At 41.9% G+C, this 18,035-nt stretch overlaps 1 protein-coding gene across 3 annotated transcripts in view; it reads right to left on the reverse strand.

The window, feature by feature from the left end:
* Positions 1–18,035, reverse strand: part of TMTC1 (transmembrane O-mannosyltransferase targeting cadherins 1) — a 243,731-nt gene that overhangs the window by 193,501 nt on the left and 32,195 nt on the right. For 2 of the 3 annotated variants that reach the window (XM_053661849.1, XM_037144873.2), the window contains exon 5: positions 15,705–15,965. In XM_053661849.1, the coding sequence (XP_053517824.1) occupies positions 15,705–15,965 (261 nt within the window). The remainder of the gene's footprint in view (positions 1–15,704; positions 15,966–18,035) is intronic. The other variant, XM_037144874.2, reaches the window with a different exon arrangement.

Raw genomic sequence — 18,035 nt, forward strand, 5'->3', positions numbered from 1 at the left:
GGTTGATGGAGTCTCAGATATGGTGTCACCACTCTGTGGCTTTTTGTGGGGGAGGGCTCAGAAAAGGGACAATGACTGTTGCCTGGCCTCTGGAGTTCTGTCCGGTTCGAAGCTGTGCCCTGGCTCTCACCCTGATGCCAGAGAGTTCAGTTTTTCTCCATAGGCCGCCAGTGCCCTTCTCGCTGCTGCCCCAGTGCTGGAGCCCAGAGGGAGTGAGTCTGCGTAAGTCCTAACTAAGTCATGCGCCCTTTAAAATGAAACACCAGAGAATCCCACAGTTTCTTCGAGTGCCTTAAGCCCCAATGGTTTTTACAGCCAGAAGTTATGGAAATTTATCTTCCTGGCACTGAAACCCTGGGCTGGGTAGTCTGGTTTGGGGCTGGGATCCTTCACTCCCAAGGTCTCCTTCCTGATTTTTATCCACCACACATGGGTGTGGGACCACCCATGTCCCTGTGTCTCTGTTCTCCACCCCTCCTACCCGTCTGGATGAATGTGGCTACTTTAATTCCTTGGCTGTTGGACTTCCACACAACTCAGTTTTCTGAGGATTCTGGATGATAGTTATTTTGCAGTTTAGTTGTATTTTTTGCTGTTGTTGTGCAAGCAGGCAAGCTGTGTTAGTAGGCCTCCATTTTGCCCAGTGGCAGGTGTTTAATAAATATTTGTGAGATTTCACTCCTTGAAGTGATGACATTTCATAAACACTCCGGCATAAAGGTCGATGGGCATGGGAGAAAGTTGACTGCACTTGCAACTCAGGTGCAAAGCCTGAAAAAGTGAGGCAAGCATTTCTAAGAGTCACTGTTGGCTCAGACAGACCAAGGGATCAGGAGGGTCTCAAGCTCCTCTCAGGGGAGCTTAAGAGCTGTGCCCACTGATGCTGGGCCAGGCATCGACTGTACAGCAGATGTTGTTCCAGGTGACAAGAAAGTGGGGTAAAGAAAACAAATCCCAAGTCAGCCTCAGGGCTCTCCCAGATTAGATCTCCCTGGGTTACCCCAGACCCAAAGACACTATACAAGGAAACTGACTGCATGATGAATCCGACTAGAAGTTGAAGCCTAATTAGGTGACACAGATATGGTAACAGAAAATAGCCCGTGCATACAAATGCTAGACAGGCACTGCCCCTGAGAGACAGTAAAGAAAATGACACAGTGGCAAAATGTTAAAGAAGACTCTGCTACACACGGGCGGTTTCCCTCCCTAGGGAGGGAAAAAATAAAGACAAAATAAATATCACCACATGTAATATGAGTGTTTGTTATATTATTTTTATACTGAATACTTTAAATTTATGAGGCCTTAAAAAAAGGGAAAAAGAAAAGCAAACTTTTCCTTACTTGCCTCTCCAAAAAAATAAAAAGTAATGACATGGAAAACAGATGACATGATTGCCTCCATAGAAAATCCAAAGTAATCAACAACAACAACAACAACAACAAACACTCCTTCACAAATAAGCAATTACAGCAAGGTTGCAGGATACCAGGTTAATATAAAAAAGTCAATTGCTTTTTTATATCAGCAATAAACAAGCGGGATTTTAAATGAAAAGCAGTAACATTTGCATTAGGACTCCCAAAATGAAATAGTTTGGTACAAATCTAATAAAACATGTGCAAGATCTATATGAGGAAAACTACAAAACTCTGATGAGCAAAACCAAAGCTGAACTAAATAAATGGAGAAACCTTCCACATTCACAGACAGGAAGACAACATCAGCAAGATGTAAATTCCTCCCAATTTACTCTGTAGATTTAACCCAAACCCAGTCGAAACCCACACAAGTTGCTGTGTGGATATTGATGGCAGAAACTGATTCTAAAGTTTATACAGAGAGGCAAAAGAGCCTCTCTCAATTTGCTGTCTGTCAATAGACAACAAAATATTGAAGAAGAAGAATAAAATTAGAGGGCTAACACTATTTACCTTTACGACTTACTACTGCTCTCCGATAGAAGAGCAACAGTAATACAATGAAGCAAAGATAGTCTTTTCAGCAAATGCTGTTGTATTAACTGGATATCCACATGTAAAAAACAATTATTCTACACACAGGTCTTACACCCTTCACAAAAATGATCTCAAAATGGATCACAGACTTAAATATAAAACATAAAACTAAAGCAATCCTAGAAGATAACATTTAAAAAAAAACTTTGATGATCTTGTTTATAGCTATGACTTTTTAGGTAAAATGTCAAATGCATGACCTGTCAAAGAAATAATTGATAAACTGGACTTAAAATGAAAAACTCTGCCCTGTGAAAAATAATATCAAGATAATGAGAAGACAGGCCATAGGCTGGGAGAAAATATTTGCAAATACACATCTAACAAAAAAACTTATAAAAAATATGTGAACTCTTAAAACTGAACAATAAGAAAACAAACAATGTAAATAAAAGCGGCCCAAAGACCTTAGCAGAAACCTCACCAAAGAAAATACACAGATGGCAAATAAGCATCTGAGAAGGTCCTCCACATCACACGTTATCGGGGAAATGGCAACACAACAAGGAGACACCACTACACACCCGTTAGAATGGCCAAAACACCAACACAGGCAACACCAAATGCTGGGACAATGCGGAGAAGATAGGAGCTCTCATTTGTTGCTGGTGGAAATGCAAAATGTCACAACCACTTTAGAAGACATTATGGCTATTTCTTATAGAACTAAACATACGATACAGCATATGATACAGTGACTACACTCCTTGGCATTCATCCACAGGGGCTAAAAACCTACATCCACACAAAAACCTGCACACAGATATTTCTAGCAGCTTTAGTCAGAACTGCAAAACTTGGAAGCAATCAAATGTCCTTTAGTAAGTGGATGGATAATAAACTGTAGAACAGACAGACAATGAAATACTATTCAGCACTAAGAAGAAAGGAGCTTTCAAGCCATGAAAAAAGCAGAGAGTAAATGTAAGTGCCTATTACTACATGAAAGAAGCCGATCTGAAAAGGCTACCTCCTGTAAGATCCCAACTGTATGAGATTCTGTGCAAATACACAAAACTATATGAAAAGTTAAAGCCGTGAAAAAATAAAAAGTGATTAATTGTTGGGGGTTGAGGAGGAGGGCCATAAATAGGCCACACACAGAGGATTTTCAGGGCAGGGGAAATACCTGTGTGATATTACAATGATGGATATACGTCACTATACTTTGGTCCCAGCCTCAGAATACACACCACCAAGAACCGACCTGATGTAAACTATGCACTGTGGGAGGTATGACATGTCAACAGTGTAGGCTCATCTCACTAACAAGCGTACCATTCTGGTGAGTGATGCTGATAATGTGTTGAGGTAACGAGGATATGGAAATCTCTGTACGTTCCTCTCAACATTGCTGTGAGCATAAAATTTCTCTAAAAACTTAGTTTAAAAAAAGGAATGACTTACAACCGTATCAACATGACCACAATGAAACAAGGCTTTGACATGCTCACAGTGCATGCTTTCCCAGGTATACACTAACTTTATTTTTTTTAATATTTTATTTATTTATTTTTTAGAGAGAGGGGAAGGGAAGGAGAAAGAGGGGGAGAGAAACATCAATGTGTGGTTGCCTCTCGTGTGTCCCCTACTGGGGACCTGGCCTGCAACCCAGGCATGTGTCCTGACTGGGAATTGAACCAGCGACCGACCCTTTGCTTCACAGGCCTGTGCTCAATCCACTGAGCTACACCAGCCAGGGCTACACTAACTTTAAAAAGTTGACAAAGCAACACTACTTACACACACACACACACACACACACACACACACACACACCTTTCAGAAACACTACAAGTTTCACTGCAGGGCAACACAACCATCCAACACAAAATCCGGATACACAATAATCTAGGAATGTATCTACCACTGAACAGCTGGCTCACTGTTACTTCAGAAAACCCAAAACATGGTATTTAATGACTGCTCACAGACGAAATGTGACACGTCCCACCCAGCACTTCACTGTGAGGTGAAGAGTGCCCTTCGAGAAAGGGCTGAGCGGGTGCTCGAAGAGAAATCCCCACCAGTGTGATGGTGAGAAGGGCCCCGGACAGGCAGAGCCTCAGCCCTGTAAATGGGGTGAGGCCACCCGGGCTCCAGAGATACAGAGGAAAGAGGGACAGATTAATGCTCTCGGGGTACTTCTGCTTTTGCCACAGCATTGTAAAGGGCTTGACCCTCTACAGCCTGACGAAGCCTACACAGTAAAGCCCAGTGGCTGTGGGTTCAAATCCCAGATCTTCCACTTGCTGGTTGTGTGATGCTGTGCAGATTATGAAACCTCCCTGAATCTTGCCTTTCACATACGTCAATATGGTGGGAAGACTCACTTCCTAAGGACAGGGGGACAGTTAAATGAGCTGGCTCCTGTCTATCTCCTGGCTTGTAATAGGCCTTTCAACTTGGCTCACCTTTACCTCCCAGTGGGAAAGAGGTAATAAATAATTAAGCCAAACTGTCAAGACATTGACAAGTACCTCCACAGATGCATGAGACAGACAGCGTGGCTCCCCCGTGGCCATCTGTACAAAGACTAGACCTCTTCACACTAGTTAGTGCATGGTAATGAGTACAGGTGAGTGTACTGAGCCCTGAGCTAAACTCTATGTGCTATTTATAATGATTATGCTATTTATAATGATTATTACTGATTATTCCTATTGTATAGATGGGGTCACTGCTTAATCCAAGTTTGCACTGCTACTAAATGGGAAATGTGGGGCTTAAATCCACTTCGCGTGACTCCAGGATCCGTGCACGAACCAATGGGTTTGCCGTTGCTCCATCATTGTGAAAGTCGAACATGGAAAAAATTCTAAAATCACTTGTAGGGAAAATGCATCAGTGGAAGCCTTCGAGTCAGCACTCCGCGTTCCTTCTGTGAACACTCAACTCCTTCTTACGCTGAAGCTCTAACACTACGAGTCTGATGTCCGGGCTTGGTCAGAGTTTACCTTGGCACTGTCTAACACTGGACAGCACTTGCCGCATCCCCTACAAGAACTCAGTCAACACTAGATTGCAGGGCTTCCAATGGATCATGCCAGAAAAAGGTATTTGTTTTACATCTGCTCATTTTCCTTGCCAAGTAGAAGTAGAAAAGCAATTATCTGCACCAATACAAAATATAACAGCTACTTGGACACAATACACATAAGAATACACATATTATGTATTAGCATACTGAATGCCTAATAGGAAGGGATTCTCACTTCCATGAAGTTTCCATTAATTTCTGGTTTTTTGGAAGAAAATCATAAATTCAGAAGTCTTAAACTCATTAACGAATATGGATAAGTAGCATAGCTTTTTACTATCACAGAGAAATGCATTCTAAAGGCTCCTGTTAACATTTTTAAAATTAGAATTCTTCTATAATGACAAAAAATGTGTAAAGAAAACTTTATGTAAGACGTGATCTTAAAAAACAAAAAATATGCCCTGGCTGGCGTAGCTCAGTGGATTGAGCACAGGCCTGCAAACCAAACAACTGCTGTTCGATTCCCGGTCAGGGAACATGCCTGGGTTGCAGGCCAGTTCCCAGCAGGAGATGCACAAGAGGCAACAATACATTGATATTTCTCTCCCTCTCTCCTTCCCTTCCCCTCTCTAAAGATAAATACATAAAATCTTTAAAAATAACACACAGAAAATACTGATCAGTCAGTCACACATGTGCAGGATTAATTACGGTAACAATCTTGGAACTACTGCTTTTTCAGTCTCAAAATATAATTAGTAATAACAAATGGATTGTTTTTTTAAATCTTCACACTTAGATAATATGTTCCATCTGGGTTTATGATCAGATTCTCCTAAAACCAGTTTGAGCATGACACCGCATGTAGGAATCAAAGCCCCGCTGTATCTCTCCCAAGTTCCTCCACGACAGGGCTCCTGCCTGCCTTCCCAGACTGTCTCCCACTATTCAGATCCCGAGTCGCTTGTAGTCACACAAACACATACACACTCTGCAGGTGCATGGCTCTGTGTCCTCCCTCAGGCTGCGCTTTCTGCCTGGAAGACGGCCCTACCTTTCTTCAGCTCGTTGTCTCATCTATTAAGACTCCACTCAAGCCACACTTCTGGTCTGGATAAAATATCCTGTCCTGTGCCTCCCATAATTCAGTCCTCATACACCTCTCATTGTAGAACTCCCCACCGGGATGTAGGCTAACCCACGCTGGGTGAACCAGAGCCTCTTTTTCTGAGAATCTGGAGTCAGCACATGGTCCATCTCTTACAGAGATTTCTGATGAAAGTGCAGGCAGCCCTTTACTTACCACATTAAGCAAAGTCACTCTTTAAAAAGAGAAAAAAGGAAAACAATATAGATTTGTTTTTAAAAAATGAGTCCATGAAGCCCCAAAGAGGTAAAAGAATAAATGTTCTGACTTTGCCAGTTTCTTTGTCCTGAAACCAGGGTCAGCACTCAGGATGGGGTGCTGTTAGACTCTAGGGGTGCTGTGTATCCTTTCAATACACACCCCGATTTGTTTAAACAAGTTTAAAAAGTTTTCATTCTTTGCAAGAACTGATCCCTAAAATATTTGTCTTAGTAAGTGTTTAATAAATGTTTATTAATCAAATGAATCAACAAACTATCTCTGAAGAGCCAACAGGAATCAGCTTGCAAACGCACAGTGTTAATTACATCCTTGATGGATGGTGAAACGTGTGAGGCAAAAGTTAATCTTTTTTTTTTTTTTAGTATCGCCATTTTCCATCAACACATTTGAGTGACGTACCAAAGACTTAGGTAGCCAAGAATCCAGGTTGGAAAAGGAAAAAAGAAAATAACAAAATGCACATTAACAAAGTTTCTTGTACAGTCTGTTTAGTCACTATAAGAGCCTCCCGCTTTGGTATCTCATTTTAGGGTCAACCCACAACTCCCAACAACACGTATGTCAAAGGAATACAGCAATCAAAAGACAAGAGGAAAAGTGACCTCAGCATTTCATAAGAATTTCACCAAAACAGACCACAGAAAGGATATCGAGTGACAGGAGACCACCCTATCATGCCTCCCTTAAGGAAACCAGAAACCCAGGGAAGTAAAATAACCGGCCCAAGTCCCAGAGCAAATCACACTGAAGTAGACAGAATTCAGCTTTCCCACCACCCAGGCCATGGCTCCCTACACTACCTGAGGCTGCCTCTCGTTTTATTACATGCAGCCCAACCCAGGAAACAGCTCTTCGCTTAAAAAAAAACAATTGGCAATACTACATTGCTCAAATTCTTCATAAACAGCAATGAGGGACAATGGTGAGAGTTGTCATTTTCAAGACATCATATTCTCTTGGTCATTAACTCTTATCACACCTCTATTTTTGCTTAAAAATATCCAGAGACTGACACCCGGTTCCGACCTAATATGAAAGATTTACCTGTCCTCCCCGCTGTAGCGGTAAATGCTGTGCTATAGAGAAGGGGGAAACCAACCTCACCAAGGATACATGCAATCTCTCACTGACTGCATGAAAACCAAAGGTGCAGTTTTATAATTAAATAGACAGGCTTTTTTAATCAAAACTTTTTTCACCGCAAATGTAGCATGGATCATAAATCCTTCCACAAAGTCACATTTCTTTCACAGTCACAAAGAAAAATTACTCCAGGGAGCCAGGCACCGAGCACAGAAGCAATCTAAGGCCAAGACTGAACCACCAGGAGCTGAAAGCCCTGGCACTGGGAAAGCTGAAATGCCAGTGTGGTTACTGAGGGCGTGGCCAGCTCTCCACCAGAGACACAAACACCGGGCCCTCCACCCAACTCTGGCTGGCTGTTTGGCCTTGGTTGTTTATAATTCTCTGAATGATGATATAGTAATTGCCCTCATCCCCTAAAAACCCACACTTATGTTTCCTTTGAAGACTTCACCAACACGTCTAGAGGTTCAATCATTAAGAGCAGGTCTTTAATGCCAGACTTCTCATGGAGACTGCTGCCCAGGGTGATTTCAAAATCAATATGCACTTTCCAGATTATACATAAAGCAATAAAGATCATGGTTTGGATAATATGAATAGCATCAAAAATTTATAAATCTACATGAAACACCTCTTCCTATAGGGGTGTAAGGTCATTCACCTATAAAACTAGTAAATTAAGGTTTTATTTGATTTTCAACCTAATGATCTGTTTATTAAAATGTTTTCTTCAATAGTAATTCTAAATATATCAAATATTTTTAATTAAAAGTTAACTGTTCTTCTCAGAAACTAAGCATCTCTTTTGCTACAACTTATAAACAAGGATGGCATTCACCACATCAGAATAAGTGTTAACACAGGCATTCCATTATCTTCTCAACGCCACTGAACTTTTCATCGTTGCTACAAGAATGTTTTTCTTTTACAGTCATTTCCCTCTAAAATACTGTAAGCTTGTGAAAAGAGAGAAAATAACAAAGTATCACAACAAATCATATCAAGCCTATACCATGTCCTTTCATAAATACAGCAAAGAAAAGGTGAATGCTATAAAAAGACTTCTAAACAATAATTCTTCCACAGTGACTCTGTCATAAAATAAGCATGGGGGTGGGAGGAGCTAAATCATAGCACTGCCATTTCTAAAAAGCTACCGGTAAAAGCTGTATGAAGCTCTTTCTGTGTAGTAACTCATTCATTCCTCAAAATACCTCATGGAGTAGGTACTAGTATTACTTGCCACCTACTCATGTGCAAACTGAGACACAGAAAACTGAACTAATTTGCCATACCTCATATATACCTGGTAAGCGGTAGGGCAGAATTAGGTAGTCTGTATGAATCTATGCACTGTGTGAATGTCTACCCCACAGGTTGTTGCGAGAACTGAAACCGTAAGCTGTAGGTACAACCTGCAACACAATTCCTGGCCACTGAGGAGTGCCCACTCCACAGGAGCTACAGAAGCACCCACAGTGCTGACTGTTGGTGAGACTCAGGGCCACAACGCTTGCTTCTGAATTATAAGAGAACTGTCAAATCACTGGTATTTCCATGATTCTTTTTCCTTCTGCTGGACTAAAGGTCCCTCCAAACTCTTCTTGAATATTAAAAAATATTATTTTCAAGCATGTACATTATTAAGATTCAATCTACAAAACAGTACCAGATCAAAATGTGTGCCAGACAATTTTCAAAGCAACAAACTGAAAATACCACCAACATATCTGAAACCACCATGATCTATTGCCTGGCATAGAATAACATTCTTGTGGAAAAATTATTTATATATATATGCCCTGAGTGTTTGCAATGGTAAGAGGAACGAATATTTCTTTTACTACAATCACTCCACAACCTCTCAGCAGCCTATCTTAGAAAAGAGAAAGAGATGAAAATATTCATCTGGATGACAGCAGCATTAACTAAAAGAGCAAAGAAATCTGCAGCAAACTCCCTATACTGCCCTAAGCACCCTAACTGGATTCGGCAAAAGGAGGGAGAAATGCTTGCTGGCCCTGAAGTCCCCGAGCCTCTTAACCACACAGGACAGAAGTAGAGTATTCCATAGGGGGACTGCTGAGCTGATGAAGGAGCATGCGACCAGGATCCTCTAAACAGCTACTATAGCAAAGACAAAACTGTATGCCAACCAGAAATGCCTCCATTCTGAGAGTTTTCTCTTTCAACATATGTGCATCTGGTTGGAAAGCAGATGCCTGAGTCTGATTGCTCCACACTGAGAAAGCAAAGAACTTATCATCCACCGACTGAAATTCACAGGGGACCCAAAAGTGCCAAGAACTGCTACCCAATTGAGATTAAGCAGAATGAACCAAGGGCTTTCAGCAGTTAGGAATTCTACCAAGTGCTATCCATAAATTAAAAGAAATGTTGCCTACTTACATGTGATTTATTTGCAAGCTTTTAGTGCTAAATTCTGAAAGAAGCCAAGGAATGTTTTATTGAAATGGTCCATTTCGGTGCTGAGTTCAGTTCGAGAACCAAAGCAGATTTCGGTAAGCTTTCAGACAAAGTCATCAAGGTAGTGCCTGCTTTACCACACGCGCTAGTCAGTGAAGCTCAAAATATTCACATGCTTCTGCAAGTCCCCTGACTTTAATTACCTCACAGTTTCATTTCAGGGCCAAAATTGGTTCAGGAGGAATAACATCCCTCTCAGCTAATTGTGAGTGAACAGTAAGAGGAAATAAAAAAACTCTCAAATTCTCTGCTGACAAAAAAGGAATACCTTTCTGGTAAGCTCTATATTTGCGAAGAGCTACCATAAAGGAAGTTGGGAAACCAGCTTGGGTAAATCAACCCACCAAAGAACATTACAGTCACATTAATGACCTATCCCAATGAACACAATTCATAATTAAGAAGCCTGCTCATTCTTACTGACACAGTTTATTTTTTTTTAAAAAGCGTTTTAAATTAATGAAGGTGGTTTCTGTTCTTAACATGGATTTATCATTGAGGTTTACACCTGCATTGAATTTTAAGTTAGGGGAGGGGATTTATTAATGTGAACTCACAAACTTCACTTTTAACTGTTGGATAGGCTTACATTAACTCTACGCCTCTTGAAAGCAAGAGCTAAGTGAGACTGAAAATGGTACGTGTGAGATCAGTCAACAGAAAAGGTGTGTGAAATTGGAGGGTGGGGTGGGATGTTGCGCTCAGGACAACCCAGTCATTCATCAGTAATACGGGCTTTCAACACAGATTTTTTTTCTGTCACCTGCAAATCTCACTTCACTGGCTCACTAATTTCAATACTGATATGAGGTGATTAATAGGATCTGAAACACATGTGCCCTACTCATAGGATCCTATGTGTGAAATAAAAGTTCAAAATCCCACGTCAGGAGTTCCATCTGCACAGCACTGCTTACTTGGAGGAAAAGGAGTGTAATGCGAGGTCTAGAGAAATAAAGCGTGTAAAATATCAGTTACCCACTCCATCAGCAAAGTCAAAACACTTAAACGCCTCCCTAAGTCTCCTGACTCTACTTAACTCACAGGTTCACTTTCGTGTCAAATTGTTCTCTAGTCCTAAACCTGTCTTAGTTTCTGGATTTGCATGCCTACATCCAAGGTATTTAAAAAGAAAACCTTTAAATATCCACCAAAGTGAAAGATCTAACCACCATCTCACCCACAAATGTCAGCCCAATTTAGGTAAAAATACCACAACCATCATCCAGCTAAGTTCCATGAGGGCAGGGCTTTGTTTACTTGTCTGCCAAAAACGGTGCCTGGGACATAATAGCTGCTCAGTAAATAGAGCTGAATAGCTGGTCCATGACAGACCCTATGGGGTGGCAGAAAACAAAGTAAATGAGCAAGAATTTGAGGCAAGAACTGTCTTCTATGCCTATTATGATCACTGTTATTTAAATATTAAATCAATGAAGTATACATGAGAAAAAAGACAAAAAGACTAGACACACAGGCATATCCATACACGAGTTAGTTCTGAAGGTACGATTTCATGCAGAGCTCACTGAGCTTCCTATTGTAAAAGAGGAAGTGGCACTTGTTTGAATGATTTTGATTTAATGAAGGTCAGGAGAAGGAATGTTTACATACGAAACATTTTTCATTTCACATGGAGTAACTGAGTAAAAGATAGTATCAACTGAAATTCCATCAAATTCCAGAGCATCTGCCCTAAATCCTAGGTTTTTTCATTGCACATTCTACCTAAATGCCAATCACTTAAGTCACATGAGAAAATGGGCAACTAAATAAAGGACTTGCAGTAGGATTGTTCCCTGGGGTGGGATTTTCCCCTATGTAGGATAACTTCTGAAAACATTTTACCTGATGGTATTTGGCTAATGTTTTGTCAGTCTAATGCCACGCATGCAGTGCAAATACATACTAGCAAATAATATCAAAGTCCTACCCCGCCCCCCCTGAAAAACCCCATCCCACGCAAACTCACTCCCTGCCTACACACTGAGGATTGTACCACTTTCACAATGCAGCCTGGTGTTCAGAAACCCATGCAGAAATAGTACAGTCATAACACTAAACTGCTAATAATGCTGCTGCTGGCTGCCGTGCACTAGATGGCCACTCTGTGCCAGGCACCTACCTACAGAATGATTTCATGTGCTAGAGCCTTCAGTCCTGACTGCCAATCTGAGAACAAGGTACCACTATTACTGCCCCCTTCTTGAGGTGAAAAAATTGAGGCCCCTAGAGATAAAATAACTTGTCCAGGATCGAGTACGCGAATGAGCCATGATTTAACCACTGCCTGTGGAGATCTTAAGAATTAAGATAACATTGCCTCTTTGAACTTTTATTTGCTTTCCCTGACCACCTTCTGACAAAATAAGCATAGCTTTCTAAATTAATTTCAATACCAATTAAATTTATACTCCAACATATGACCCAGTTTCTTTCCAAAAAGGGAAAATATCTGACAATTTTCCTTCTCAAGGAGGGATAATGGTCCTCCCGCCTACAAACAGGTTAACTTAGCAAGACTCTGACCCAGTTCCAGCTGTGCTACGTATTGCTCTCCAGGCATTTTTTTCCCTAAAATAGCCTGGGGCTCAGGGTGGAAAAAGAATAAAACATTACCTACTAAAGCATGTCATCAAATTAAATGTATTAGCACCAATACCATAAATTAAAGCAAGTCAAGAAGTGCCTCATTTGTGAACGCTAGGATGGCCGCATGAATCTGTCTACCTCTGATAGTTTGACCAGGAGGCCGCCTCCCCAGAGAATGATACCAGTGTCCTCCTCATTCCCAGAACAAAGCCCTTGCCCAGGACCATGGGTTTCAAAGTCCGGGAAATGGGCAAAACACACGGTCACACAGCTTGAGTTCCAACTTTCCCACTTACTAGGTAAATGTGGAGAAGGTATTTTAACCTCTAGATCTCCCATTTCCTCCTGGTAAAATATCTACCTTAAAGGCATTATTATGATGGTTGCGTGGGGTGCTGTATGGGAAATACTAGCCCAGTCCTGGTACTCGGTAGATGAATGACGGATATAAAACATTCTTCCTCCTCTGGAAAGACCTTCCTCACTGGTGTGTGATGGCTGACTTGTAAGAAATGACTATTAAGTTTTTAGGTATTTTCCAAGCCAGTTATCAACTACAGCCATCACTGAAAATTAAATCATATACTTTTTAATGTTTTACTTATTTATTTTTAGAGACAAGGGAAGGGAGGGAGAAAGAGAGGGAGAGAAACATTGAAGTGTGAGAGAAACACGGATCGGCTGCCTCTTGCATGCCCCGAATTGGGGACCTGGACCACAGCCCAGGCATGTGCCCCCGACTGGGAATTGAACTAGTGACTTTTCGGGTCACGAGCTGGCACTCAATCCACTGAGCCACACCAGCCAGGGCTGAAAAGTAGGTCATATTAACTTAAAATTAATATTATTAAAAACACAGGTGGTAAATACTCAGACCTCATCACTGCTTACTAGTTTACGTCATTTTACTGCTATCTGTGCTCTTGAGATTGTTTACGTCTACTGTCTATCAGGCAGCAGGAATACCGCACAATGATGGGCTCCAGCACTTCTCCCCCAAGTCCACATTCAATGACGTCGTGTTTGTAGCTGAAATAAACCACAAAGGAGTGGTTCACATGGGAACTGGCAAACATAAGTCAGCACCGCAGTGCTTTGGAAGCCAGTTATTAAACATTCACCAGCAAACCACTGGTGTTCATATCTTATCATATTCCTTTCTGCTACAGCATCTTTCATCTCTACTCTGCACAAGCCGACCACGTATAGACCCATGTCCATCAAATTTAAAATAAAAATAAAAACAGAAACCTAACCCCCTCCAGTTTCCATCCTTTTTCTCCATTCTTTCACTGCCAAATTTACTGAATCTGTTCTGTGTATGCTTAATTCCAATACTTTTCACCATCACCTCATTAAATTTAGTCATTTAACAAATATTCGTGCAACTATCAGCCAGACACTGTGACAGGAACTGGAGATAGAGACGAGAGCGAAAACGGACGTGGCCCCTGCCCTCGGGATCACGGCCATAGCAGCCTGACTTCGTCCCACCTTGAAAGTCTACAACTCTCTACTAACTCCTCTCTTTTCTCTTCCTTTGCTTCCTTAAAAACAATTTCTAATTTCCCCAACTGTTTATCTTCCTCTCTTCCACAGCCCTCCCCATAAAAGTCAAGATTTCCTCAATGTTTTGACTGTTAATCCCCTTCTTTCTAAAGAATTTCATACACTACTGTGATTTTTATCTTACCCTCAGCCCTCAGAAAACTTATTTCTCCCCTTAACTTTCCATCTCAGTAACTGACACCACCATCCACCCAACTGTTTAAGCCCCAAACCCCCAAATCCTTGTTTCCTTTCTTTCCTTCACCCCAAACACCAGCAAGTCATGGTGGATCTGTATCCAAAAGAGATCCTACATCCACTACATCTGTTCACTCCAGTCTCAGTCACCCTCAGCCAACACCCTTCTTTCTCCCTCAGTCTATATAAAACCTCTTAACTCTTTCCCTGCTTTATTCTTATCTCCAACATCATTTGCCAAGATGAAGCCAGAATGTTTAACGTAATAATTTCTCACCATATTAAAATTTAAAAAAAAAACAACTCCAAAGTCTTTCCATTCCACTAAAATAAAAACTTGCTTCCATGGCTACCACCACCCTTCACTTCTGGGCCCTGCCCACCCCGTGACCTTGCCTTTCCAATGCCCACTTGCCCATTACCCCAAGTCGGGAACCCTCCGACCAGATTTTTGCAGGGCTAACTCTTCTTCTGACTCAGGAGGATGCAGGAGGCCTTCTGTGACCAGCCAGTGCCAATTTGCCTGGCCAGGCCCCCTCATCCTTCTCCATCACATTGCTCATTCGTTGCTGGTTATTCGGTTTTCCTACTAGAAAGGAAGCTTCGCTAGAGCAAAGACCTCGTCTTCCTGATTCACCAGCACATTCCTGGTGCCTAGAATAGTGCCTGGCACGTGGTACATACTCAATAGGTATTTTATTTAAAATAGATATTTAATGCGTGAATGGAGCGAGATACAAAAGAAATACAGGAAAAAGTGGGAATAGTGGGAAACAAAGACCCTGAAAAAGAGGGGGTTTTCTAGAACTGCACCGAAAAATAAGAACAGCAATCTGAAGTAATAAAGTGCTAACAGTATGAATTGAATTTCCATCTTTATTAAATTCTGTCTTGCCCATGGCTTGTGCTATTTTAGAGGCAATCTAATTTAGTGAGCACCTGTTCTGATAAATCTAATGTTAGTTTTCATGGCTAGGTCAAAATATTTTTAAAAAGAAAGAAAATCCCATGCTTTATAAAGATGTCCCCACATGCTTTAAACATTTCAGAGAAGCCAAGTCCCCCAGCTTTCTCCTGTGCTTACACTGTCATAAGCTCCTATCACACACAAAGAGCAGCACAGAGCAGGCATAGCGAGCGCTCTCTCCTCCCCCGGAAAACCAACGCAGGGTTCTTCCACCAGGAAAAAGAAACTGTTTATCCTTAATTCAGTCTTCACAGATCCACTCCTCACCCCTGCTTTTAAGTAACAGCAGATAACAGTGCTTTTTCTAGCTACTCCTTTCTTATCTGGTCTAATACAGGGAAGGAAGGGAAGGAGGAGGGAGGGAGGAAGGGAAGGAAAGAGGGAGGCAGAGAAAAAAGGAGAGGGGGAGATCAAAAGAACCGACTCAGGCCTTCAGTTCTCCTATCAACTCACATGGGTGATGCTGGATGGTGAAAACGCACACAGTCGAGAAGCCCAGCCCAGTACCTCATCATGGACCACACAGCTCCAGGAGACGCGGGGAATCCACTGCTCTTGGGTTCCGGTGGCAATGGGGAGTGGCAGCCACTCCAAGCGCCTCTGTGAGGGAACCGCTGCTGCTTTCCATTCTCCCGGAGAGGGTGCGCGGGCAGTGAGGAGGGCTGGGGGCTCCCCGGCTGCTGTGGGCTGCGCTGATGGATGACCCCATTGCTCCTAAACAAAGTCACACGAATGACAAGGCTGGCAACAAGAAATGGCCATCCCCTGTCCCACCCCAAAGTCCTGCTCCTGGAAGCAACCATTCTCCAGCATTTCAGCTCTTGCTTCCGGTATGAATCACGGTATTTAAAAATAACACAATTATAATGTATTTTTGATTTTAAGACTTAGTACACTGACTTCCTAATACAGAAAACTAGGACTCCGTCCCTCTTATATAGTCACCCACACACATACACCCTATTCTTCACCCCTCATTCTCCAAATATATTTCTCTCATAATATTTGATTGAAGTGGTATTCAGCATTTGCATAATTATGGTCTTATAACACACAGCTGATCCATACAAAGTACTGTGACTGCATTTTTCTTCCATGAATCCTCTCATATATATATGTGTGTGTGTGTGTGTGTGTATATGATATACATATGTCATAACCACTGGGTGGGCAAAACATAAAAAGTCTGACACCACCAAGTGAGGGTGAGACTGTGCAGCACAGGGACCCTGAGACACTGCTACCATCATTTCAAGAGCTGTATCTCGACATGTGACGACACACTGACCACGCACCTACCTGTGGCCACAGCAACTCCACTATGGTCTGTCCCGGAGAGTCCCACATGTATTTGCACAAGGAACCCCATTGAAATGTAGTTTACAATAGCAAAAAATGTGGAAAGAATCTATTTTCCAACTGCATAACAATGGATAAATAAGTTGGGATAATCAAATACCACACAACAGTTCAAACGAACAAACTATAGCTATCGTATCGACAATGATGTGTCTTAAAGCCTAACGTTAAATGAAAAGCAAAGCAAGTGGTTAGGGACTAGGATCAGGGAATGCTAATCTCTGCATGTTGGAAACTATATGCTAATATTTTTAAAATAAAGAGAAAAAAATTAATTTTCAGGAGCTCATCTTTCACTAAAAATTATTACTTCCTAAAGGTGATATCAAATAAAAGAAATCCCACTCCATTTGTGTGGTCCATTTCAAATTTAGAAGTAATCTGCTCTTCATGTAGGAAAGTGCCTCCAACATTTGTTTCTGTCACTGCCTCTTTCCCGCTGCCCAAATCATATAATTAAAGACCTCTAGAACAACCTAGTGCCAAGAGATTTTATTCTCAATGAGCAAATAAAGTAGGGGGTAGATCCTCAAGACTTTGCATAAAACCATGTGTGTACATTATGCTGAGAAAAGGGGACACAACCTGGTGAGCTTCTCAAAGGGGTCAGGACCCCCAATAAATACACTCAGAACCTCTGAGCCGGTCTCATGGCAGGGATGTGAGGCCAGTTCCTGAGCAGCAGGTGTTCTGGGAGGTACGCCTTTCACGGGGGCCAAGGTGCTCAGGGGCAGCCCTGTGACCCTGGAGTCACAAGGAGAGGGGTCCTAATCCTGGCTCCTCTCACAGTTCGATGACTCTGGAGAGGTTACTTTCTGTGCCTCTGTTTTCTCCTCTGTAAAATGAGGGCAACACTTGGGACCACTGTGTGACTTCATACCTATAAATAGCCCGGCACATGCCATGCCTGGCACATGGCCAGAACTCAAGAACTGGTAACCAGCACAGGCCAGGTCTCCCTGTTACATGCTCTGGGTTCCGTCCGTCTCACCACATTCACAGCTATAATCAGTTACTCACGTAATTACTTATGAAATGTCTGTCTCTGCCACTATGATACATGCTCTTAGACAGAAGGAATCTTATCTCTCAGGTACAGAATGAGTATGTGTTGAATGGGAGGAGAGAGGATGAAGGAAAAAATGAATGTCTCTGCTTATGCAGAGCTGCTGGTTTTGAGAGCTAGGTTACTTAAAAGAAGTCACAGATTATAATCTGTGCAACTTCTGAGCTACGTACCAGGATATTATTCCTCCCATGGAACTTATAGCAGTTTATGATGGAGGTCAAAAAAGATCATTAAAGGAACAAAAGAGACAATTATCCCCTTTGAAAACAGCTTAGCTGGCCCTGGTCAGTATGGGTCAGTTGGTTGGAACACTGTCCCATAGACCTCAGGGTAGTGGGTTCGACTCCTGGCCAGGG

The sequence above is a fragment of the Artibeus jamaicensis genome, unplaced genomic scaffold (genome assembly GCF_021234435.1).
Source record: "Artibeus jamaicensis isolate MK-2021 breed Jamaican fruit bat unplaced genomic scaffold, CSHL_Jam_final contig_233, whole genome shotgun sequence".
NCBI lineage: Eukaryota > Metazoa > Chordata > Mammalia > Chiroptera > Phyllostomidae > Artibeus > Artibeus jamaicensis.